The 27,580-nt window shown below is 38.5% G+C and overlaps 1 protein-coding gene across 1 annotated transcript in view; it reads right to left on the bottom strand.

Annotated features, from left to right (window-relative positions):
• LOC108117087 (dystrophin, isoforms A/C/F/G/H) overlaps positions 1-27,580 on the bottom strand; it is a 143,230-nt gene that overhangs the window by 25,691 nt on the left and 89,959 nt on the right. Inside the window, 4 exon segments of the mRNA XM_017229266.2 lie at positions 7,952-8,109; positions 10,709-10,832; positions 12,470-12,620; positions 16,340-16,512. Of these exon segments, the coding sequence (XP_017084755.2) occupies positions 7,952-8,109; positions 10,709-10,832; positions 12,470-12,620; positions 16,340-16,512 (606 nt within the window).

The following is a 27,580-nucleotide window of genomic DNA, read 5'->3' as shown; positions in this document are numbered from 1 at the left end:
TTAACAATTCTTATAAATACATTTCCATTGCGTTTGCCATTTTGTAATTTCCACTCGCCAAAAGCTGAACTAGCATAAATTTTTCTTAACGCCGTTGTCATATTTTTTTCATTTAACCACTTGTTCCCATCGCCTCGAGAGAGAAAACCGAAATTACTACAAATTTCTCAGTTCAGTTTGAATGTGAATTTTTCTTGTATTATTTTTGTGAATTAAGAACGGCGGTGAAAATAATGGTGTATTGAACACGCGCTAGCACAAGAGTTGGTGAAAAGTGCGCACAACTTTTAAACGTGACTGTTACAAAGTATTTTTGTTTCATTTATCTCACAGAACACAAATACACAAAGTTCTGGTGTTATATTATACTTTTTGGTGTTTTTTCCATGTCGTCGTCTTGTGGCCAACGTTGACATAAAATGATTATTATAAATTCGACCTTATTACTCTTGTTACTTTCGTTTGTTTTGCTACAGAACGGTATAATAAAAAAGAATTTGTGAAGTATGAAATAACACCAAAACAATTTATTTCAGCAATTTTTTCTGCTTTTCGCGGCGTTGGTTTACAATTGTAGTTGAGAAGGTGATATATTTTTCGCACTTTAAACACTTTTTCTTGGGAGGTTATTATATTTTTTTAAAAAAATCCTTGAGTTAGGAATTTGATTTAAATTTTTTGTTGTTGTATTATTTTTACCGGCAGATCGCGATCGCGACAAAAAACGCAACCAACTTACGCGCCGCCGCTTCGAAAACTGACCCAACAACAAAGCCGGCGAGCTGTGGAGAGCGGAGCGTCGCTGCACTCGAAAAAACACACTCGGAAAACACTCAAAAAAAAAGAAACCACTCAAAAACTCACACTTCCAAAAAAATAATGAAACTTGTTCTCTCTCTCTCCCTAGGCAAGAACTTGTTGCTCACATTTTCGAGTATTTTGTTTATGCATTGTTTATGCCTTTATGCTGCCGTTCGCCACTCCGCTCAGCTCTTGAAATTCACTCATTTGGTTAACTCATTAAGTGGTTGTCATGCTTCGAGTGGCCCCAATTGAGTGCCACTCACGAGTGTTGTTATAATTTTTCAATCTGCCAGATACTTTTTGCCCCTCCTTTTGGCTTATTTATTGCCCGAGTTTCGGGCTTATTTCGATACAATTTATAAATGCATTTGAATGGCCTGTTTTTTGTCGCCCTTTATCTTCCCGCATTTTTTGGGGTTTTCATCGTTTTGTTTTGTTTTGGTTTTATTTGTTTGTTTTTATGGCTTTTTTATATGATAATTTACACGCATTTTTTGTGCGATTTTTGTTTCTCATGAGTCTCGTTTTTGAATGAATGATTTTTGTGACTCACAATGAATATGATTGCGGGTGTGGGTTAAAAGAGTTTATTAAAAGGGATACAGCTTTTTTTCGGGGTTAATGAAGAGCAGTTACTTTTGGAAGAAATGTATCTTGTTTAGAAAACTTGCCGTTCTACATATGAAAAAACGTTAAGAAAATGTATTTGCAAAATCACCTCTTATTTTACAAAAATCTTAGGAAATAATTTCCCTATTGCCTCGCCTAATGAATAGAAGCCAAACAATCCCAAAATATCACTTTCAGTTCCCTTCTTACTCCGATTTCCCTCAAAGTCTGTCAACTCTTTATTTTTTCTCTGCCAAACGAATCTCATAAACAAAGACAGACGACGAAAATGTGCTTCCTTTTTATATTTTTTGTTTTACCAAAAAAAGGAAAAAGAGAAATGCAAAATTGGCAAATAATTTTCCCGTTTGGCCGCTCACACGTGACAAAGTGTGAAAAATGCCTACGACTCATAAGAGTATTTTTCTTATTTTTTTTGTGGGATTGTCTTAAGCCTACATTTGCTTTAAAAGGCGGGGAAAAGGAATGTGGAAATGAAATTTATGAACTGCAGACGCGACGGAAAGCAATGGCATTAGTTCGTTTGTCTTTCTCTGTCTGCGGAGTGCAGCCGGAAAATCTATTTTCGAGCGCATAATTTTCTTTTCCAGTCTGCCACCTTGTAGGGCAGTATTTCCTCCATCTCTGCCCTCGTGTGAATATTTATCTTTGGCAAGGCGATTTGTCGTCTGCCAAGGCAAAAACCAAAACGAAAAAACCAACAAAAATTCAGAAGCCGAAAATGCATTTGGGAAATCTTTCAGTTTGCCTTGCATTCGGATTTCCTGAATTTGGAAATTGAAATTAAATTCTCTTTCTCTGTCCCTTGGCTTCTAATTGTTTTCTGAGGTCTTTGCATATTTCCTCTGTCTATTTCGTGTGCTGGCTTGGATTTTTCAGTCTTGTTTGTGGCATTTATTAATGTTGATGAATGGACGGAAGAAATTCTTGAAGAGACTTCCGATAACACAAACTAATTGGAAGAGCTTACAAAAGACAGCCCAAAATATGGCAAACTTCCAAGCTAAACATTTACATATTTATTAAAGTCAGTTTGTTGATTTTATTTTATAGATAAATTCGATAATTGTTGGATTTTAAAATTCAGTTGCTGTTTGCCAATTTGACTTACTAGTTTTATTTGCTGTATTTTACCTCTGTTTGCAAAATGTATTATTTTTCCTAATTAAATAATTTATTCAATTACATTTACTCTCTTACAACAGTTACTAAAATTCAATGCTGGATTTTATTCAAAGATATAAAATAACTGTCAAAGGATAGGAAATTTTTTTAAATTGCGTTTACAGAAAAATTTCCTTTTGATTTTATTTTATATTTAAATTTTATATAAAAATATCAAAAAATCGTATTTATGAATATGATTCCCTTTGCTCCTCTTCTTATTTTACCATTTAATTTCAGAGTGTGAAAACAGAATTATTACCATAAAAATATGGCAAGTATTTTATTAGTATCCATGTTTTTCCACCTTCGATCCCCTTGCCTCGCTTCAATTAATTGGAAAGCAACGCCAATTAGAGAACTATTTCATGCCATATTGTGAACCCCCGCTGGCAAATATTTACGAAATGTTTGCTTTTACCCCCGGAACGGCAGTCAGAGCAACCAGAAGAAAAAACATACAATAAAAGGCAAATATTTATGAAATGAAAATCCTCGACCCTACTAGAAGGGTCAACAGGGTGAAATTGGAAAAAGTTGACTACCGCACACAAAATGGCGCAGGAGCAGGATCGGGGCAGAAATATTGACAGGCCAAATGAATTGGCCACATGGTGAGCCACGTTCCAAATAGAAGGCACTGTGTGTGTGTGTCTGTGGCAATATAAAGCACAACACGTTTGACAATTATACATTGGTTACATTTCGTGGCATATTTGTGCAGTTTGCGCAAACAACAAAAGCGCAAAAAAAAATAGAGGCAAAAAACAAACAGGAAATGCCGCAAAAAGTCAGTCAGGGCTGGGGGCAGGCAATGCAATATGCGGTTATTACATCGTGCTTGGGGGCGTGGCAAAGGGGTTTGGCCAAAGGATTCTCAGCCAGACAGAGCAATAAAAATAAACTAAGAGTAGAAAGCCGCATGGCCAAAGCATTTTAGCGTGACAATCAATTGATTTCCCAGGCGGTTGACGAGAAATGATATATTTTTCTATATTTGACGTGGAAAATTCTCCCTCATTTTTTTCACGGTCCTCAGCTGCTGTCTCCTTGTAGCATTTCTTGTTTTGTATGTATTTATTCGTTGTTAAAGGATTTAATGGCACGAAATGAGGCTTTATATTATGGAGAAAGTCCTTTGTTTGGATAACTATTTTGTGTAAATGCTGAGAGCACATATTTAAATGGATTTAATCTCATTTTGAATCACACTTAAAACGGATTTCAGGAAGCCATTAAACAATTGTAATGATTGATAGAAGGATTTTTTATGTTTAATTACTATTTTTTTTGTGAAAAATCAATTATATATTCCCACTTTCGAATTGCCATTTATTTTTCTACCATGTTGAATTTTATATTGCATACTTCTAGGCCAGTGACTTAAATTAAGTTTTAACTTCAAAGGGTTCAGGTCTTGGCTAAGCACAAGGTTGCATGAGCACAATATTTACGAAATTCACAAAATTGTTTTATTAGCTTTTGTTAGTTACTTGTCCGGTAATCTCTGTTGGTAAATCAAAATTTCCATAGATAATATTTCTCCTGGTGTCAACCGAGGCTACTAGTTCGTAAAGTGTGCACATAAATCACTGGCCATGCAGACACAACAAGAACAACATACAAACACACATGCACATGCATCACACACACTGCGTATGAGTGATTTATTAAACTATTTTGTGCCAAACTGAAAGGAGATGAGGAGTGTGAGCTAACTAAATTGATTTCATTGTATGTCCTGGCCTGCATAATAAACCAAACCCAAACACAAGCACAAACTGCAACGAAAACTTTTAGCTACAGCAAGGACATTTTTCAGCAGCTTTTACTTGAAGTGGTTAAGCAGCCAGAGAGGAACTGAGAGGAAGCTGAGGACAACGACCAAGGAGGAGTACCAGCTGGGTCCGAGTGGTCATAAGGGGTTAAATGAGTTGCCTCCATGTGTGTGTCCTTTGCTTCAATATCGACCACATGTGGTTAAATTATGGCCATAGCTGACTGCCCTTTCAACATTTTGTGCTATTTTTTCCAACAGTTTTCCGGGGAATCAATGAAACATATTTCAAAGCGTTAAGCAATTGCTTTTTAGCGTCCATTCAGCATGCCACTACGGACTGCCAATTCCACAATTTTACCCATTTTAAGTGGACGGTTCTCCGATTCGATTCGTTTCGATTGGATTCTCTGGAGCGTGTTCCGCATGGGGATTCACATTCACGCATTTAGCTGGAGACCCATTCTCCTGCTCTTGTCGAGCTAACTCCATAAAATTCAGAGTCTCGCATTATTTGCCAAATGAGCCAGAAGTAGTTCTGTGGCTTTGTCTCCTCTGACCAACCCTTTTCATTAGCATGGCAGGAGGGCGGACATTCCACATCTGATTGAGTTTGTGGGTGATTGCCAAGGAATTTCGCCGTGACATTGATGTTGATGGGCGCCATGCATCATTCGGGTGGCCAACGAAATGGGGCGGTGAAAGAGATGCCTCCCAGTTTGATTGAAGACCCTTGCCGGGCATTGCATTGAGGTTTACCAAAGCCAGCGCCAATCAAACTTCATTAAGGTTGAATGCCTGATTGCAAATCCTTGCTGAAGGATTACGTCGAACTTTGGGTTTCCATAATCCTATGCTGCTGCCACCATTTACCGTCTCATTTGCAGTTTTGCACTTTAATTTCTTTAACAGAGTTTGTGAACTAAACTGTCATAGCCGTCAAGTAACTAAGATCTTTTTTAGTTGGAAAAAACAAAAAGAAGTACGTAATTACTAAATTGTACTTCTGAAAAAGAATTCCGTATTTCTCAAATTAGAATATTAGAACCTATAACCAAAATAGTTATGATACTTTTCCGAATAAAAGAGTATTCCATGCAAGCTTCTTCTTCTTTTGATAACCACGTACATTGCGGCGTATACGTAATTTGCAGAAAAATGCAATGTCGGGCAAAAAAATACGTTCCTTCTCCTTCCTGCTATGCAAATGAAATTTCCACAGAGAAACTTTTTATTCAATTAATAGAAAATTTCCTCCTGTGGTCAATTAACCACGTTGGCCACTATGCTGTGGCTTAGAAGGGGGTGGGGATTCAGTTACTAGTCTGGCTAAACTTTGCCTCAGCTATTTGGCGACTTCATTTAACGTGGCCCAGCCAGGCTTTCATAAAACGCTTGCAAAGTTTGTAGATCCCATCCCCGCACCTTTATTCTGTCCCGTTTCAGCATCCTTGTAATTGTTTTAAGTTGCATTTATTTAAACTTTTTTTATATATATTCCCAGCGTACCAACTTTCCGACTTTTTCTTGCTGGCAAAACTTTCTTCTTTCATTTCTATTTTAATTTTTCCGTTTTTTTTTTGCTTTTGCCTTTTTAATGCCTTACACCCCCTTTTAGTTTTTCACATTTTTAATTTTGTTCAAGTTTTTCCTATCAGTATTTTCCGTTTGGCCATGGAGCATAAAAAATTAAAAATACATTTTCGTGTAAGTGGGGGAAAAGGTAACGCCTAAAATAGTTTACCAACTTTTACAGGTAGGTAGTCCGAGTTTTTTTCAGCTGATTTTCAGGTAAATTTTATGTCAGCCGAAAAAAAAATATTAAATGTTGAGCACTTTCGAGGAGTCTGCATTTTTCGGGGTGTCGAGTGCCATTGAGAGATTATTTTCACAGCGATTTCCGTTTGCTGATTCGATTGGTTGAATGGGAGTTGACTGGTCCGAAAACCAGTTAACCAAAACGAATTTATCAAGGATCATTTGAAAAAGAGATATAGCGGCGGCAATGGTAAACTCGTTATTAAAATCCGTTTAAACTATTTTCGTTAAAGTGGAAAACTAACGCGGCTAGGCAAACATTTGCAAAATTTGTTTTATTTAACTGGTTTTCATAACGTGGCCGCAGACACCATAAAATTTCTATATAAATATTGGCAGCTTTGGCATATTGAACCATAAATTGGGTCAACATTTTGTTTTGATTAGATCTGTCTACAAAAAGGGCAAACATAAAATTGTTCACCATAAAGTTTGACCCAATAAAATATGAAACTGCTCCCAAATGTAAAATTTGTCTATGGAAAAACAAGTAAACAAAATTTGAAATTTCTAAGCCGGATTTAGAATAGAAAGTTGGATAAACTAAGAAAGTTTTAGGCTTTGTTTACTGATTTGATTCAACTAATGATATATTTTTGATTAGGGATCGCTGAGGGAATGCATTTGGTAAATGCTTTTTAAGCTGTATTATATTATTTTATGTTTAAAAGTTAAACAGGGTAAACTATTAATTGAAAACCTCACATGGAATTGCTCAATTCTTAGTTGAAGTCACCAAACTTTAGTACTGACTATCAAAGGTATACCACCAAGTGTTTCTTTCCTTATTGATGCCCTTTTCCTGCTTTTTCTCCTGCTGTTTCGAGCCCAGGATTCCTTGATTTTTATGACTATTGCCATTTGGTTGCGCTTTGTTTTGCCCGATATTGTTTTCTCAATGCTCGTTCACTCGGTCGCATTGATTTTCGCTTGGCTGGCCGTTGAGAGAGTATGCCACCTACAAAAACATAGTCACAAAAACAAAAAACAAAACAAAAAACAGACGAGTATCGCATACAATATGTGCACTTTATGCGCTTTGATATTTTATACATTTTGTGCCTCCCCCCCTCAACGAGTTGTTTTTGCTCCGAAATGGGGATTGGTGTGCCCCATGTTGTAGCCATTGTTTGCACAGTCTGTGTGACATTTTTATGCGATCAAACATTGTTGCATCAAATTTACGGTGCGTATGAGTAACGACGCCAGCAGCGGCAGACATCAGAAATTGCCTCCTTCTCCCCCCTCCCATTCTAACCCCCTTTCAACACATTCATGCCCTTGCGGTGGAATATATTATGTTGTTGTTGTTATCGTTGTTGTCCTCTGACAGACTAAAACCCCAAACGACAGGCGTCATAAAAAACACACTTGCATTTATTAGCCCAAAAAAATGTATATATATACTCGTAGTATGTAACAAAAAACAAAGTATGCTGGACTGTGAAGTAAACTTTTTTTTGTAGACCATACGAAATGTAATTGAATAAAGTATTTTCACAGCGGAAAATTCGAGATAAATTCAGAGTTCAAACCAGTAGTTAGGCTTTATTTTTTATCTCGAAAAACAAACTAAATTCGATTTTTCCCTTAAATTTCCAATTTACAATAAAAGAACACCTAACGAGCAGTTGTAGAAAAAAGAAAGCAAAATTACGCTCAAGTTCGAGTTTGAGGAAAATTTCCATAAGACGCACTCAAATTATGAAAATGTCACAGAGAAAATGAGAGGCAAAAGTTGCGAAAGTCTCGACTTACCGTCATGTACTCATCCAGGCGATGCTTCCAATTGTCAGATCTATCGATTAGATTGTTCCACTGCTCGGAAAGTTTTCCCACCTCCCGTCGGATGCTGCGTGTTAGCTCACGGCTCTGCTCCTCGGCGGACATGTAACGCGAGTCGGAATCATGGTTGGCTATAAAGAACAAGGGTAAGAAGATTATGATAAGGAAACGTTCGTTGGTAAATTTATGAAAATCAAGTCAATGGCAAAGACAAAGTTCTGCCCGGGGAGAAAAAAAACTGAAAAGACAATTGCGCTGCCATTAAATTGAGAAGTATTCCCCTGTTTTCCATCCCAAAGATCCTGCTGGCACGTACGGGAGTTTATGAATTAGAGATGATATTATGGCTCTTAATGTCGATGATTGTGTTCGAGCCAAGTTCCATGGCATCTTTGATTATGCTGATTGCAGCCGTGGACTGTGGGTGATTAAATTTGCAATAAAATAATCTCTCGGACAGGTAAGCTCTTGGGTAAAGCTCTTTGCCAAGTGAAGACCAAAGGGAAACTCAAATTTGATTCGGCAGGGGAATCAATTAGCCAGTATGACAGCAAAAGTTAAAGCCAAAGTTTCCGAGATAAATTCAATACCGAATATCAATGGTGTTTAAGCCATCGATTAGCTATTGAGGAGACCGCAAAAACCAGTAGAGCAGCTCTCAACTTTAGCCATTTCCTTCCACAACAATGAAAGATGAAAGCCAAAGCCCAGTCAGTCAGAGGCAGAGGGAAAATCGAAAAGGAAAAGTGTCAGGAAATTTGAAAGACAAACTGACGCGCTCTTGTGGCGAAGGGAAATGCAATAGGAGACCCACGGACGGACGGACGGACGAAGACCAACTGGCTGACTGACAGTCGAGTGGCAGCTGCTGCTCCAGCTCCTGCTGCTCCAGCTGCTTTATAGCTAGGCCAACACAGTCACACACAAAAAAGTAAGGCAACAAGGCGAACTCAAAGTTGGCTAAATCCGAATTTAATTTAATGCACGGACGGAGACAGCGAGTAACTTTTATGGCCAAAGGAGAGGTTGGTTGGACAGCTGGTAATGTGATGCTAAGCAAATATCGAGAGTTGAATACTCGTACATTTTCCCCATCGCCCTTCCATCCCATCCCCATCGAAGTTTCGTTGTAATATTCAAATTCAATTTAAAGATTGAGTTTATCGCTTTGGATGTTTTCTGCTTTTTGCTCGCTTCACTGCCTCTTCACAGCGAAACTTTTCGTTTTCAATTTTGCCTAATAGAAGGAACTTTCTATTGATATTTAAAAAAAACAGTTGAGTTTTGGTGAAATATTAAAATAAGATTTTATAGTGAACTAAAATAACAATTGTGAAATTGATGTATTTAATCTAGAATTAGCTGAAATTGAAATCATATAATAATTAAACTAATTAAATATTTTTAATCCAAAATAATTCCAGAAACAAACAACAAACAAATATCAGCTGGATTTTAGTTTTATACTTTCAAGTTTAGCTGTTTAGTTTTCAATTGCAATAAGCATTAAAATTCATTTGCCACGTTTATTTTGGAGCACTCACAAAATTCGACTGGTTGGCCACACAAAATAAACATCAGAATGGCTAAAATCAAAGGCCAAAAAAGATGGGGACACGGCCAAATCTCTCCCACAGCTGATGGCTGGCACTAATAGCGTACTAATCGCTCTAATTGCTCTGGTCGCAATTATCGTTGACGCCTTCCCAATGTGCCATCACCCTCCTCCGCCCTCTGATGCCACAAAAAAATCGAAAAACAAATCCCCAGCCGGGCTCTAACCTCTGCCACCACCGAGCTAAACCCACACAGTCATTTGCTAAATTGTTAACTACAGTCTAAAAAAAAAAAAAACAGAAACTACTACGAACTAAAGCCTGATCACGGGGTTTCAGTGGGGTGAGAGAGGAAGGGGCACGTGCGGTGGTGCAAAATCAATTGGCAATTCTCCGGTTGCCCAACAACAGTTGTCTACTTTTAGGCGCTCACGTCCCAAAGTACTATCCTTCGTTTTGTATGCGTGTGAGTGTGGTTTTTGAGCTCCCTAAGCTTTTGTAAAATAGTTAAAGCAAATTCTTACATGTTAGTTTTTCGTTGATTCGTGAGAGATATTCGACAGAAAGTTCAATCAATTGTGTAGGGCTCTGGGGAATGTGGCCAGGATTGGGGAGTGGCATTAAAGAAGGATAAAGGATTTTGCTTCATTTACTTTATATGAAAAACGATTGCTGGAATATTCATTTTATGGTAGATTTTTGGGAAATTGTTTAATATATCGACAAGCTTTTTAGGATGTTCAAGTTCTTTATAAAACAGCAGCACTACTAATTCATGAATTATAAACAATGATTTGATATGTGAAAACATTAAAGTGCAATATGTGTGTGGAATGTTTTAAAGACCACTTAAACTAAACCAACTATTTATGGCAGTTTTTGAGTTCATCATATCATATCTTGATCTTCACAATCCAATAAACAAACCCCTTTTGAAGAACGTGTCAACGAACCCCATAACTATCCCATTACTGTGAGATTGTCTATTATTCCTGGTGCAGTTTTATAGATCATCATTCTCCTTGACCGACCCTAACAAATCCAATTTCAGTTTTGTGCCACCAGAGCACTTGACGAGATTCATGGAAAACCTTTTTGTGGTCCCCTTAATGGGCAGTTTAGTGGGTGACTTTTTAGTATGTCGATGGTGGTCGGTAGGGGTCATAAAACTTACCCTCTGTATCGCTGGTATCCGAGACGGCTGCTTCGTTGGCGATGTACTGACGACCGCTCGTTAAATTGCTCTCGACAATTGGCCGCTTATCCTCCAATTGGCGTCGAAAGGCTTTATGATCGTCCTGCAATGAATGCAATACACGAATGAATGAAACTCCGCCAAACCAAACCTACATATATATATATATCAAAGTTTATTTAGGTTTTTCGGGAATATTTGCAGGCCCTATGGAAAAAGAAAAATATATAGCTGAAGTGGTCAAGGCCCATAAACTATCAAGGGAACGGCATTCTCTGCAGCTCGGGGCAATAAATTCTCGTGTTTAATGCATTTAGTTGGGGAATAACAAAATGCAACAATATAAAACTACGGACGGAAAGATGGCCGGGTCCGGAGTTTTGTGGCCTTTGGCTGAAAATCCTTCCGTCCGCTGGCAAATAAAATCTTCAAGCCGAAATGTAAATGTTCGGCAGACCGTAACTTAGTGGCAGGCAATAGATTTATGCACTGCCCCCCCTGCTGTTGGCCCCTTCTACTTCTTCTTCAGAAGTATTCCTTTCCTTTCTCTCTCTGCGGGGTGAAAGTTGACTCATTTTTTTCCCAGCTGCTACTCCGATTTCTTATTCCTTGGGAGCTGGGGTTCTAAGTGGGGGCAAGTGAAATTCAAGTGCCTCATGCTGTGTTAGACAGTGATTCCCCATTCGCAGAGAAAGAGTGGCCTTCCACTTTTCTTCCCTTTTCAGGCAGGTTCTTAAGTGATTTTGCCCCCATATGGGGAAGGATGTGTGAGTGTGAGTGTGTGCCTGTATAGAAATGTGCGAGTGTGTCCATGTTTTTGACATAACAAGCATCATTTAACAATTATTTAAGAATTCCAAAGACCAATTGTGGGCGAGGTCGAATACGCAATTCGGTCAAGTTGAATCCACTCGAAAGGAGGTCCTGTGGCTATTTAGCCGAAAATCCCAACTAAAAGCGGGTTACGATTGCAGGCCATTAAATACATTGATATGGGGCTCTAACATAAACTTGCAGAAATTTATGTACTCTTTACCAGGAAAATGGAAAATTTGTTCATCTTTTAGATTAGATACCCAACGCTAAAAGCTGAGAACTGTCTTTTAGTTATTAAAAAAAACCTTTTTCGATTTATAGTTATATAATTTCCAGTCAAATAGTTTAAAATTATAGAAGGACCTCTCTATGATTTATCTATGCAATGCCATTATTATTTGAAAACAAATCAAGAGCAATGGTTGGCTGCAGCTGAATGGATTTAGGCTGTATACAAATGTTCATTGCGCTTCAACAAACTCAAAATATAATTGTGTTTATTGCTAAATTATTGCAATGTTGCAGAGCTAGACTGTTATCCCATTTCAAATTTCCATTCCAGGATCATTTGGCATTTGCTTGTATGCTGAAATAATACATGGTTTAAGTATACTTTAAGTATCTGCCGGTTATTATTTAATTAGTAACCAGAAAATTATGGGACTAAAAATGCAAAGTGGCAGCCAGCCAAGTCACTTTCGGCATCATTAAACCCAGGACCTGAAAACGGGTCAAGAGACCACTACGCAGGCCAAAACTTCCACACAATTAGTTGGCCAAGCGGACAAACAAATTGAGGTGCAGCCCCGGGGGAGTTCCCAGCACAAAATATAAGAGAAAAAGTACTATAAAATTGGGTCGTTGATAAAGGGAAAAAAAGTGGAAAATGAGAAAAAGGTCTTGGGACCCATGGCCAGGTCTTACCAATTGTTTCTGCAGACTAGCGGCATCACCTCGAACGGGACCCAGGCCCAAAGTGCTTAGTTCGGTGTCCTTGCGGATAACCCACTCGGTCAGTTCGCGGAGCGACAGGAGCAGGGCGTTCCAGTGCTCCGAATTGGACTCCAGGCGATTCCTGCGGGGAAATAAGGATAAAAGCTTGTTAGGATGCTTCATAAACTAAGTAGCTAAACTAAGAGTGTACATTGGGAAAATAGATGTATAAGAAAGCTAAGTAACTGCAACTCATGACCCTCTGTATGGTAAACTTAAAATGGTTAAGATAGGCTGTCAAATTTTTAGTTTATTTTAAAAACGGGAAAAAGGTCGTAATAAAGTATTGCCAACTATAAAAACTGCCTTAAAAAGTCATTTCCTCAAAAGAAACATTTACCTTAACCAGCCATAATATATATTTTTACTACTTCATGCAAAAAACTAAAAGAAATAAATCTCATTTTACAAAAAGTTATATTGCCTCGTAAACATTTTAAAATATTCTAATCATAAAACCAAATCTTTTTGAACTATAAAAAGCAACACAAAAATCTAATTTAAATTTAAAATCTGTAAAAGCTATTCCACCAAGAAGATTATTTCTCTCAGTGCCCACGAGAAAGTGCTATAATAATATTAAATTTAATTTGCACTTTAGAGCAGACGAGGAAGCATCTGTGCTGATTGCACCCACAAAATGTCAGCGACAATTTGTCTATTTCCTTGAGTTTCCGCCCGCCTTCCGGCACTTCTCGTCCTGATCCCCATTCCCCCCTTGTCCTTCTGCTCCTTCTGTGCCCACAAATTTCCTCCTTAAGTGAGGTCTATTAAAGTGTCCTGTTTTGGCATTTGGCCGAAAGCCGAGGGCCCAGACCCCCGACCAGACCCACAAACGCACACACAGAAATGAGACGACTGGTCTATGCTAAATTTTTAGCTGTCGCTGTAATTGTGAGATGCCTTGACATTTTATTCACATTTTATTTCGTCCTGGCATATTTTGGACCATTGTGAGCTGCCGAGGGGAGCCAACAAAAAAAAGAGAAAAAATAATAATAACACAGGGAAAAATCTGAAAAATCTCTAGCCCCTCGACCCGGTAATAACAATAGTCAGAGCCCTCATTGTCATCTCATTTCTCCCCTCTTTCTCTAGTTTTCTCGCGATTCTCAGTTTCTCTGCTGTTTGAAATTTTCCGGCCCTGTCCCTTTGTCTGTGTTTATCTTTGGCGAATTCCTTTGGCGTGCTCATTTCATTCTTTTATTATTTTATGTGCTCTGGTTTTTTGCTTATAATTAAGGCTTGGCTCCAGCACCTCTCATCTTCGTCTGGGCGGCGGAACGCCTCTTCCTTTTAGGTTTTCCTTGCTGCTTGCTGCCCACTTTCGCTTTCCTCATGCAAATAATAAAAGGAAATAACTTGAGACGGACAAAACTTGGGGATTTTGCCTCAAATTTCAGCGCCCTTTGTTGTTCTTCTCACTTTGGATTTCATTTCTGACTGGGTTTCAGACAATTATTGACGCGGGACAGACAAATTGCTCGGGAAATTGATATGGGTGAAATTCTATTAGAGTGATGCTAGGAAAATATGAAATGGCACTTAAAAATACAAATAAAAATACCATTTTCAGGGCTTTAAGCCTTTTTCAATTTGAAATTTGATTGATTTCTATGACTATTAAAACAACGATGACCTAAACACTTTTCACCATTATAAAATTCAATAAACAAGGCATCTTGATTTATACTTCGATTTGGGTTCGATTTAAGCGCTTTTCATAACCATATTGATTGATCACAGTCATTCCCAAATATCCATCAATTCTCTATCAATCTGGTCATAAAAAAAAAACATCGATTAAATCATTTTTTAACCCGCTATAACGAGCTTAAAGAGAAAACGAATCTATGGAAAGGTTACGGGCTCATCAATCTTCTTCCCCACAAGCACATCCCAAACGGCAATCAGCGAGAATGTGAAGGGGGGAAACCCAGATCCGGAACACCTGTAGAGATGCCGCACGCAAAAAGTTTGCACAGTTCAAAGAGCCAACGAAACTTTGCACATAAAATGACCCAAAGCCAAAAAGTGCCGCGGCTAATACAAACGAACAGCGAACAATGGCCAAAATCAAATAGAAAGAGGACCAAGAGACGAAGAGGGATTGAGAAATGCCGGCTACGGTGAAACTTTTCAAGTGCTGTCCAAAATATTTCGCAGGAATTTATAAGCCAACAAATCCTTAGCACAAACAACGAGTCCAGACGTTGGGGGCGGAAAACAAGCCGAACAACAAAGGAAGTGGCCTAAGTTTGGCCCACGGAAAAGTGCCAGAACGTCAGAATAATGAGGGCCAACATTTGGGAGGGGGGCGGAGAGGAAAAGTGGCCACTCTTAAGGTGTCATTCGTCATCTTGCCCGTTTCCTTTAATTGAAAAACATTTGAGCGACATGCTAAGCTAAGCTAATCAAGAATATGTTGAAGTTCGAATAGGGGTATACCCTGTAATATATTTTCATTACTTATAAAAACATAACAATAAAATAAATAACTTTAAAAAGCCTTAAAATACGTTTAACATATTCTATTGAGAAAATTATTTAATGGTGGCAATGGTTTTTATTAACAAATCTAACCACAATATATCAAAAAACTTTCCTTCCCTACGGTTACCGATTGAAAATTAACGTTGCCTACTGTTTTGGGCGCAACATCACGTATACGCCATGTTGGCCTGGTCATTGGATAATTGCCATTTATATTCATTATGCGATCTGGCTGTCTCCTCGTTCATCGAATATTTGCGTGTCACCACCATCATCATTATTCATTTTGGTCCAGTTTGGAGGCAACCAAGCCCTGCCCACACTGCTTCCGTAAACATGGAAGACGACGACTTTCATCATCGGCAGCATCAATATCAACAAGCGTCCAATATTTGTATGCTCGAGCCAAGCTTTTATTTATGAAATGGGGAAATTACAAACACAAAAAAAAAAAAGCGAAACAAAAAAAAATGGACAGGAGGACGAAGGATACTGGGCCAGTATGTTTGCACGCGATTTCATCAATGACACAGTGTCCATGGAGCACAACGCTCTTCGTTCGGTCCTTCACTTGCCTTTTCCATCACTTTTCACGCGTTTCGTTTTTAATATTGATTTTTGTTCGGCCCGCGGCTTTGTCAGCCGTAAAGTGTCGCTCCCACAACCCCTCCACTTTTCATATCCACTCTGACTGCTCGCTTTTCCGGCCTTTGTTTTCCCATTTTCATCAGCACAAAGTTGCTTAACCCGGACAGGAGCGTCAGAGGGAATGGCTTGTTTTCAACTTGTTAAACAATGTCGCTGCATTGCTCGTTTTGTGCACAGCTTAACGCGGTTTAATTAACACTTAAAGCAGTTGCAGGATAATTTTGTTATATTCTTTTTGGTCATGGCGAGGCAATTTGACTTAGATTCGGCTTCATTCATCATACGCCCTGCTGGCGGCTTAACAACTCCCTGGGCAATTTACTAGCTCCCTCTCAGCTTCACGCTCATTTAAACACACTGAAGCCGAAAAACTGCATGGAGCTACTCTTTAATTCTATTCAGATGGTTTTCAAGCATCCTTTTGGCCACAAGCAGCACCAGGCTGGGCTGCTCCTGCTCCTGGAACCCACGAACATAAACATGGCAGACCGACAACAAAAACAGCAAAACCCACCAACAGAAATGTGTTCTTTTTTTCACCCGAACCCAACCCGGACAAACAATTCAGCAGAAACAGGAAGAGGGAAGAGGGAGGGAAATAAAAAAAAAAGTAGGAAATCGAGGTTGGCTATAGGAAAACAAGAAGTCAAAAGCACTTACCTGATTGCAATACTTTTCGATTTTAAATTATTCCAACGTTGATTCATTTCATCGAGGCGACGCTGCAGCATAACCGCATCCTCTTGTGAGGTGAGCGAACCCAAAAGTTTGCGGCCTGTTCCATCGAGACGATCGTAAACCACGCGATGGGTTTCAATTTCCGATTGTAGGTCCTAGAAAGAGGAAAATTCAAGGGAAAAATTGGAGCATGAGTAGGGAAATGCTAATAAAAGTGTGTGTTTTTATTCAGAAAATTAATGCCTTTAAAATAAAACAGCAAGTTCTTAAAGGGTATAAGCCTGTAAGTTGAGCGACAAGTATGAAAGCTGCCCACCTGGCCAATTATTAACCGCATCTGTGCCAGTTGTTATTTTTTCCAGACCACTCTCTTTTTTACCTGTCATATATACTGTGTTTTTTCTTTATTTTCACCGTAACCCCTTAGAGCCTGTCGCATGTCAGGTGGAATTTTTGTCCTCTGGACCCAAAAAAAGGGCTTAAAAATGTTAGACGCTTTGGTTTCTCGTTTTTGTTATGGTTGTGGATTTTTGTTGGGCTTCTAAACTATTTTTTGTTGTTTGCGGTTTTGGGAGGATATATGATGATACTCTCTCTTGCCTATCAAAGCTGTATCCTTGATAACTCCCTACAGTTCCTGTCCAACTAAAGCATTTATTTAATTGTATTTCAACTAATTTAATCAATCAATCAATCACTTACGAAATATACCAAATAAACTAATTAAAATTGGACTTAGTCGATGGCACACAGCACATAAAATAATTGAAATGGTATTTCGAGGCTCCACTCTGCTTTCTGCTGCCATACACCACTTTCTCCCCTTTCCCTATTTAAGAGTGTGTGCGAGTGTGGGTGTCTCTGCGTGTGTGTTTGCTAATTAAACCTTCATTAGGACGCTCGTTGCCTTTGTTGCAAGTAAACAAAAACAAGAAAATAGAAGGCAAGAAATCCCAGCCAGTAAAAGGACGTAAAATTCGTCATTTGTTGGAGTCTGTGTGTGTGTGTGGGTATATGTATATATATGTGTGTGTGAGTGTGCGAAATGAAGCTCCAATTAATTTGGCTTATGCATGTCACACACACTGGCACGCATGCACGCACACACAGACATACACACACAAACAGGGAGATTCAATTAATGTGCAAAAATTGTTTATACGTCAATAGAGCGGAAATGGGGCAAACAAAAAAAAAGCGCAAGAGAAAAAAGAAAGGGGCAGCACAACATGAGGCATTTTTAATGAGCAGCAAGTGATGGATGCAAGGGGAAGATGGAGGTGTGGAAAAAATGGAGAAAGAGGGAGGGTTGGGGATCGCGACACATGCGCCAAAGCCGATTAAATCAATTAAAATGAGAAAATGCCAACGGCGATGGGAAAAGCGACAGCAAAGCGGCAGTTTCCAGCACGAGTCAACGCATTCCCTGGTCATTATAGCCATTCCCGATGTCCCATGCCCATCCACAACACCGCGCGCTTTTGGCCATAGCCATCAAATCTACAGACCCCAGAACGTCCCACACCTCAGGCAGACCAAACTAATGCCGCTAATTTGTGCGACGAAAGACCGCAATTTCCTGCATGAGAAGATAGCTCTCTTTTACCGTTCAAATCTCTGGGCTCTACCTCTTTACGTGTATGCGTTTCCATGGTGGCAGTACGTTATTTAGATGTCCTGTACTCTCCAATGGAAATAATGGACTAATTAGGCATTAGCCTAAACGGTAAATAACCCTAACCATCATGGACTTAATTAACAGTAATGACTTTATTTAAACTTTATTTATTAGCTGTTTAAGGTCATTAAATTCTATTTAAATCAATTACTTTTTTATACACGCCATGAGGCATTCTAATTAATCAATTTTTTTCATTAGAAGCCGTCTTTTTTTTGATTTTGCTATTAATTTAATTTCATAAAAGACTTTAAAAAAAAGTTTGATAAAGTGATTTTCCATAAATTTCCAATTTTCAGTATAAAAAGTACTTCTTTTTTCTGACAAAATTTAAAAATATATTCATTAATTATTAACTACCCTCATTTTAAAGGAGTATTTTATACTTTTTTCTTTATCCTTTAATTTTTCCTGACTATTTACAGGGTACCATCACCTTTTTCACTACTTAGCCTGCTTCCCGTTCTTGGGTTTATTAATGGCAAATAAAAACGCGGCCATTTTCGGCCTGCTTATGAGCGTGGAGAATGTTAAAAGAGCGGCTCTTGGACCACAACCATTAGCCACGGCCAAAAGGCTTCGTAGCTGTTGGCCAACACAAATGCAGCTTATGGCTTTTATATGCCAGCAGCTATAAATACACGTATGCGGAGCTTACTGTGTGCACGACCATATATATGAGAGAGTGCCACGCTGCCTTTCCGACGCGCTTTTGTTGGCTCATTTTTCACATTTCCGTTGCTTGTCCTTGCCAAGTCACGACATGACCAGAACTAATACATCTACAAGAGCTTACGTGTATGCCAGCCAAAGTATATGTGCTCGTTCTGACTGCATTTTGCAGTTTAAAGCGCCAATTAAGTAAATGCCATGCTCGGCTTGGCCTGACCAAAAGCTCTCCCCCGAAGACGGGGAACAGGAAAAGGGGGAAGAAGATATGGTTGGTTAAAAATGCACGCCCACTTCCTGCTGCTGAATGGCAGCTCTAACTAAGCTTTCTCCATGGTTTTCCAAACATAATTATGCCTTAGATGGGTTAATTTATGGCTGCAGTCATAAAACTGCGTTGAGAGGGCTTAAAGAACCGGGAAACTGCTGTTTAAAGAAATAACTTATTGCCCCAAAAAAGGTATTCATCTAAATTGAACTTTCCCTCTGCGGAAATACATTCGATTGAGCCACTCCGAGACACTTCCCAAAATAATTTCCTCTATATAAATTCATAAGAAAATTATGCGCACCATTTCCTCACCCATATGCGGACGGAAAAAATGTCTGCATGAATTTGAAATCAAATTTTTTCGAAAGAAACCAAAAATACCTAAGGGTATATTTTGGTGGGTGTGTTTTGATTGTTTGCTGAGCAAAAAAAAAGTGAGGGAAGAGAGACAGGCGATGTAAATAAAATGAAAATGCGTTTATAAGACGCCTCATAAATATATTAGAGGCACATAATAAACACATCACCAAGTGACGAATGCTCATCCTGCCTGAGCCAAGACCCACCCTCATACTCCTGGCTAAAAAAAAAAAAAAAAATAAAACAGCCGCCGGGGGAAAACCTGTCAAGTGGTGCTCACGAGGGGCGTTCAAGCATTACTGACAGCCATAACCGAGGTCCCATTCCCCAACTTCCATCTCCCAACACCATTGAGTGAAAACAAAAATGACAACAAATTTAAACAGGACCCAGCCTCATCCAGCTGCTCCAGCCCCTGCCTGAAACTGCCATTGTAGCCATTTTACATATTTTAGTCAGCCCATGTTAACATCCGTGTAAATCCTTTATGACCAAACTCTGATCCTTCGCCAGAGAACTGGGGGAGTTACTGGATGGAAAAGTTGTTGGGTAACTTGAATTCGATTTGGGTGCTCACCACGTTTGCTTATTTATTCGATTATGTTTATTCCTTGTTATATCATCTTGAGCGATGTGTCAGAGCAAATGTTCTATAAACATTTCTTTTGCCTCCTGCGGGAGAACTCATAAATTCATATAAATAAGAGTATGGTAGGGGCATGTAACTCTGTTTCCAGGTCAACTGGAAAACGGAAAATGGTAAAACGATGGATTTAAGGCCATGTTGATGAGGGATTACTTAAAGCCCTGTTATGTGGAAAGTGGAATTTAAAGTTTGTAAGCTTGTTTGATAAATTGAATAAAGTTATTAAACCATTAAGTATTTGTAACAAAATATTCAGGTTGTGTTGGCCATTTGAAAGGAATTATATTTTTATTTTCTTTTGTTTTGATTGCAATAAATAATTGGAACTTCCGTGGGGAAATATTTTTTAACAAACATTTATTATTTTCAAAAATAAATATGAATTCTTCTTTATAAGTCCTTTGCAGCTTTTTGAAGATTTTCCTAAGATTTTCTTCTCAAAGCTTTCAAGTTTCTTTAAAGTAGTTTCCGACCGCACTGCTTAAATTTGAAAATATTCTTTTTCCCGCTTCCTTTCACTTATCCCCTTGAAAAACTTTGCTTTTGCTTACTTTTGCAAGTTTCGTCCAAATATGACTAAGTTTCTCTGATGCTTAGAAGAGCCAAACACAAACAGGAGATCTAGAAACGACACAGCAATACCCACTATATTTATTTAACATTTATTTTAAACATCTTTTTAAGAAACTAAATAAATATTGATAGAAAAACTGTGCACTATTCAAGCAGCTGTAAATGTATAGATTTGCATATTTGTTAGTTTTCAGCTTACGTTCATAAAAATCATATACCCCTTGAACTTTTACGATTTCCCAAGTATAACAACTAAAACTTCAGCCATCAAATGCAGACTGCAAAATCTGAAATCAGAAATGCATAAAGCCAAAGGCTAGGGACAGGACAGGACAAGGGGATATGCAGCTAGCAGCTGGAATATGAGCTCCAATTTATCCACATGCAATATTAACTTGGCTGCACTTGGCTTTGACTTATCTGCTGAGTTTACGCTGCACTGAGCAAATAGACAGGACTCGGGATTCGACACACACTTCTACACACACACATAGTACAGTAGAGTGTATAATCAGGTAACAAACCAGGTTAGCAAGCGGTTGCCAGAGACTCCTGGACTGGCCAAAAAGGGATTCGAGGCGCAATCAATGTGGCGGCGGTTTTCCACCCAAAAGCTGCTGACAGCAAACGCCAGAACAAAAATTCTAGAGAAAAAAGCGAAACAAAACCCCGACTAAACCGAAACCGAAGTTAAATGCTCTGGGTTTCCCTGGCACTGCATGGCTATCTCTTCTCGACCAAACTTCTGTGGCTACTGCCAGTGGTACAGCGGATGCTGTGTTGACCATATTATTAGACACCCACATATGCAGGATGGTGGGTGGGCTTTTTGGGGTGGATACCCCAGATCCAAAACCAAATCCTTCTGCCATCTCCCTGTGTCAGCTTTAATTCACTTCTGGACATAGAGAGGGTGAACCAAGGCAAATATCCTTTTGCCTCCCTCATTTTTTATCCCATCTCCCCGCTTATAATCCTTTTTGTCTGCTCCTGGACTCTCTGTAGGCGGCTCAAGTTTACGGCTTGGGGTTTTTCCAGGCTTTTCCTCTCCGCTCCGAAGGTATTTTCCCCTGTCCCCAAACGTCTTTCCTTTTTTTTTTTTGGTGACCTGTGAAACGTTCATTGTTTCTGTTTTTCTCCTTCGGCTCATTGCTGCTGTTTCTTTTTATGTCAGGCTTTGTATTTCGTATTCAAAGCATCTTTTTCAGCTCGTTATGTGCTTGGGGATCTGCTCCCCCAACTGTCATCCTTTTTACAGTTTTTTTCTTTTTCACTAAAGGAAGAGAGCACCAAAATGTGTCAGCTTAAATCAACTTGCAGGAAGTTTTGCCAACATTTTTCAGTAAAGTGAATCCAATATTTGTATCTGCAAGAAATAGTTTTCTCTGTTCCATATAGCTTATAAATTCCGCTTTGTATTTCACACCTGTCCAGCTGAGAGATCATCACGCTTCTCCCACAGAGAATCCTTTGTGTCATTGTTTTTTATTGTCAACTAGCAGGCGAGAGGGTTGTCTCCGTGGGTTTCTTCATTTGGTTTCTATTTCCATCTCGGTAGCAGTCTTAGTGCGTGTCAGACTGTTAAGCTGGCACAACAATTGCCCCACTACCTGTGTGTTCACTCACCTGGCCGCCATCTCCATATTGTTGCTCCTGTTTCGTTTTTTTCTTTTTGCCTGTCTAGGCGGAAAAATATATATACGAGTATATTTATACATCTACGTATATAAAAAACACGGCGACACAAAAACCTTTTGCCATTATTTCGTGAGCTTTGCACGTACACTCGGCCACCTTTTTGGCCTGTGGGTTGGCCAGGTGGGCCATTGTTTTCCCCACAGCCTCCGCCTGCCTCGCCTTCCATTTCAGACTTGCCACGCCCCCCTTCACTGGCTATTAACCCAAATCCCACGAGTGGCAGTTGTTATGTGTGAGCCTCGCTGACTTTAGCGGAAAGTTCAACGTTCAGTCATAAATAAAAAATAAAAATACAAATTCTTTCGCCTCTTTTTTTTGTCGCCTTTTGTAAACGCATATTAATCATACGCCGTGTTTGCCGACCAGCATTTCAATTGGACGCAGTTGACGTTTTTCTCTGCGTTCTGTTTTCCTTTTTAAATGCGCACATATTTCACTCCTATTAATTAATTTAAAATAGTTGCCTGCAAAATGCCGCAATTTATGTTAGCAATTTATTAAGTGCCCGAAAAAATATCACGAATAAATGAGTATGTAAATTAAATGATGGTTAAAAAATATTTTAATTAAGAAACGGTTGGCCAGCAGCTGCTGCATAATTCATTCCAACTAAATAGTGAAAGTTTCAAGGACTTTTCATTTAATTACGAATTTGAGTAAATGAAACTAAATAATTTGAAACACCAAACAACTTTAAACAATATTTGATATTCAAATCTTGTGAAGCGAGAAAGCATATTTTCCTTTGAGAAAAATGTTAACAGAAATGGCAAATATTTATTTATACAATTTCATAAAATGTTGACTATTCATTTGACCTCACTTTCAGTTTTGATAGTAGGTCATTGGGTTTGTAGTAAAAACATAAGTGCTTTCATATGTGTTCTCCCAGTCTTTTCAGTTTATTTGATAAAAAAGAGAAAAATATCCTTTGATAAAAACCTTTATTTGTAAACCATATTGAAGTTTTTCTTCTGCCATTAAACCACTCAAAAATATTTTAACTGCATTTTTGGGCTGCCAAAACTGACCCAAATAATTTTGCCATCTGCCTGAATGTGGCTTTACTCCTGAACTTCCCTCTGTGACAAAGTAAGCCTTCGAAATTTTCCCCTCCGCCACCTCCTTCGAGGCTTCCAAACTTGCAGCCTTGGCAAACAATGCAAATTCACTGCGATTTAGACGTGCAAATATGTAAATTTGAATTTTATAGAGAGAAGCGCCAGTGAAGGGATTCCGCGGATTCTGTTTGCCAACGAAATTTGCTCGCCACGTTAACGAATATTTAGCAGGGCTAACAAAGGGTTCCACCACTTGGCACATTGGCCAACTTGGCAACGCTAAGCAAACTGGAATTTTGCCGCAGCATCAAAAAAATAAAGTAAAAAAGAACGAGATCTGCATATGTAGCGAAATCAACAGAAATGGGGAAATGCCGGCTGAGAGGCCCTGAGCAAAGTGAAATGACATTTGCATTGAGCATTTGAAGTGTCTAAATTTGGTTTCTCAAATGGCAAGCCTTCTGTTTTAGTTCAGTTTCTTTATTTTTTGGGTTTTTTTGCATGGCAAACGAGCAGATGAAAAAACGTTCATTAAAATTCATAAAGAAAAGCAAAGTGAAAGCAAAGAACTCGCGAAAAACAAGTACAAGAAATTCAGAAAAGCAGCAACAGCAGCAGTGAGGAAAATAAATTGAAATAAAATTTACGTAAATACAATTTCTGTGGTGGCGTTATAATTGCGCAACTGTGGCGCATCCTTCTCATCCTTGTCGGGATAATAAAATTCCGCCAAGACATGACTTTGCCCAAAAAATATAAAAAAAAAAATCGCAAGCCCAGCAAAGCGTATAAAAAACAAGCAGAAATAATTGAGAAATTTTTGCTGTGGGCGTTGGGCCAAATGTGCAAATTGCTCTGCATATCCATATGTCTGCTACGAGTGTGTGTTGCTGTGTGTTTGAGTTTTCTATTCTGAGGCAAACATCCCACATATGCGAGTATCTGCCCGTAATCCTCGGCAAATTAGGATTTAATGAATGTTATCCCGCGACTTTTGCCTAAGTCCTCAAAATGCAAACCAAGCTCTTAAAATTGTGCACAGACCATAAAGGAGAATTCAATTGAAATACAAAAATTATTTGAATATCTGAAAATTACAAGGATTTGAAAGCTTTTATTTCAAATTTGAACAAAGTCAAAGATTAAAGCAAGAGAAATATAAATAAATGATCAACTTAACTTTTTTGAGCTCTTAAATATTATTTTTGTTTATTAATTTAAATATTTTTCTACAGAAATTACCAAATTTAACCTAAGATTCATATATACGTATGAAAATGCAATAAAACTCTTAATTGAATATAAAGAACAAAATTTTTTCTAAATTCCTAAACAAGGCAGCTTTTTCTGTGCAAAATAAAGCCCCTCTGACACTGTGTTTAACCCAACTTGATCTCTAACATTGTTCGGGTATTTGGTGTCACTGTGGACCCCCGAAAAGTAAGCACCGAAAACTGCACAGACAGCAAGTTTAATTTGTTTATTAAAACTTAAACGAGCTTTGTGTGCTCGGCGGCCTCAATGGGGTGGTAATGTGGGCCAAAGGGACCTGCAGAGTTGGATTTGTGGAGCAACTGGAGGGGATTCGTCTCCAGTTAGTTGGCCTGGTAAGCTCATCATCAGCAGGCGACGACGACGACGACGACGATGGCGACACTTTTTAAACTACTTAAACTTTGCTGTTCTCAGTCTGATTCGCTTATTCGGATATTCCCCTGCCAGCACTGCTACCCCTTTTTCTGGCCTCACTTTGACCTATGTAAACTGAAACTCATATGGTGTCTGCTCTTGCTCAGCATTTAAGTCTGTGATTTTTTTTCTGTGTTTTTTGTTAGCGGCGGCTCAGCAACGTGAAAGTTTACACACGATGATGAGATCTGTTGGGGACTTTTCAAATTAGTCGTAATAAATAATTAAGCATATCACATGCATATTTTGTTTGCCGAGTTGGGGTCCTGGCAAATTGCAGTTTACATTTGCTCGTACTTCTCCTGTAAGCAGGCAAAAGTTTTTGCGGTTGGGTAAATAGTTTCAGGTCGACAAATGAGGCTGAGAATACAGAGAAGTTGGTAGTAAGGAAAAGCTGTGGAAGTACATTTCATATCAGCTGTTATGCAATACAAAATACTGCAATATTCCAATAAAACTATGCAAATGACCAAGAAAAGCATCTCAGTTCTCAGAAAATAATACATTTTCGTTATACAAACTGCAATTACCATTTTCATTTCTACTGAAGCTGGCTTACTAAAGTTGTAAACGTTTACGGAATGATGGAAACAAACTTAATTGGCCAAAAGCCAAGGGATCACAGAGCAATCTGAGTAGGAAAGTAGCCAGAATTGACCACAATTTAACTGGCTTCGTGATGAAGATGACGGCAAAGTCACGTAGTGGCAACAGTCAGGCCACATTAAGTAGCATGCAAACAACAGCTGCAGCAGCAGTAGCAGCAGCAGGAAGTCAAAGGAAGGACAATAACAGATATTGAAAGCTGGCCCAGGACACAGCAGGCCAGCTGAACGAAATGGAATCCAAGAAGGAAAAGCAGAACAGGACACTTGACCCAGGGGAAAGCCAAATGCAACTAGTTGGAGTCAGTATATCAGAGTCAGTCAGTCAGTCTTTCTGTTTTTCTGTTTTGAAGGGAAAAGGAAAAACAAAACAACCGAAAACATTTCAATTTTCTTGACGACTGCCAGACCAAATAATAAAAATCAACCATGGTCAAGTGAGCAAATTGGCCAAATGAAAACGATGTAATGAACTAAAGTGCATGAACCAATGAAGGGAAAAAGGGCCAGGAAAAGAAAACTGCCAAAAGGATATACCACTCAATGCATACACGATGGAGGAATACAAAAAGTGAGATAAAGAATGGGAATTTTCTGGATTGGAAGTTTGTTTATTGAGATGTGAGTGGGTTACTAAATCAACTGATAGGTGGAGAAAAAATGAGTAAAGTTGCATTTGTTAAATCAGTCGTAGCAAGGCGAATTACTAGGACAAAAAAAGTTTTAGTTTAAGTAAAAATAAAAATTAAAACGCCAAAAATCGTAGGTATTTCTTACTTTAAATCAAAAATTAGGAGTAGTTACTATCTGAAATAATTTTAATATATTTTTATTCGAATCATTCAAACATAACTTTCCCTAAATCCTTATTTGAATATAAAATCGTATAAAACCATTGAGCTTTCACTGGCTAAAAGAACCGTTAACATTGAGGTCAGGTCAGGTCATTAGCCAAGCCCTGTGGTCCCTGACCGTTGAAATATTTTTGTGTCAATTAAATGCCATAACCATATTTTCATAGCATACTTTTGTGAGTATTTCGGCGGTCAGTTATCAAATATGCACGGCACATTAAACAAACGTTAATTTGTTTTCATAACGTCACAAAACTCATTCATACGTTTGCGGATTTGCATATGGCGATATAATTTATTAATTACCCGCATGCAATTACGATTTTGCGCACAATTAATTTGAATTCTTTGCCCTCAATTGTTTTTATCTCCATTTTTTTTAGACACGTTTCCGGCAAACATAAAACTCCTGTTGAGCTGGCCATGTATATGTGTGTGTGTTTGGTTTTTGTAAAAATGCTTTTTATTTTCGTTTTTAATTTATTTTACATTTTAAACTTACGTCGGTTTACATAATCGTTTTTCTCTCCCTGGTTTTCCCTTTTTTTATTTTGTGTTTTTCCTGCTTCTTTGTTCCGTCCCAAAGCTGCATTCGCTTTGCATAACTAATTAAAGTTTGTTGGCGCTTTTCATGCGCCATTTCTCAGTTTTTCGTGGAGCGGAGGGTTAAGGGAAAATGGAAGCCAGAAATTATTATGACATGGAAAAGGCGTTAGCCCTACTCAACGCCACGCCCTTCTCCACACAGCCGGAGTTTGGCCAAGTACAAAAAAAAACAAAGAATAATAAGAGAGATACTGACTGACATTAATTAGAAGCTACAGCTGCCAGCTATATAGGTTGGCATAATGTTCTTGTATTTTCTCCACAAACTGCAGCTGGGGCTGTCCGGAAAATGCACCAAGATATTTCTTAGTTTTTAAATTAAATTCTTGAGATTTAAATATGAAGAAAATGCAGGATAAAAATGACAACCCATTTGATATTTTCAGGAAGATATATTAGGAAATTTTTACGCCATTTAGTGGCTTCAATTTACTCAACTTATTTTCAATATTAGCTGCCAGCTTCTTTTACCCAATTATAGGAAAAAGTTCACCTGAATATCCTGCAAACGAC

This window comes from Drosophila eugracilis, unplaced genomic scaffold, assembly GCF_018153835.1.
Source record: "Drosophila eugracilis isolate 14026-0451.02 unplaced genomic scaffold, ASM1815383v1 contig_440, whole genome shotgun sequence".
Classification (NCBI taxonomy): Eukaryota; Metazoa; Arthropoda; class Insecta; order Diptera; family Drosophilidae; genus Drosophila; species Drosophila eugracilis.
This window is presented reverse-complemented; position numbering and strand designations above follow the sequence as displayed.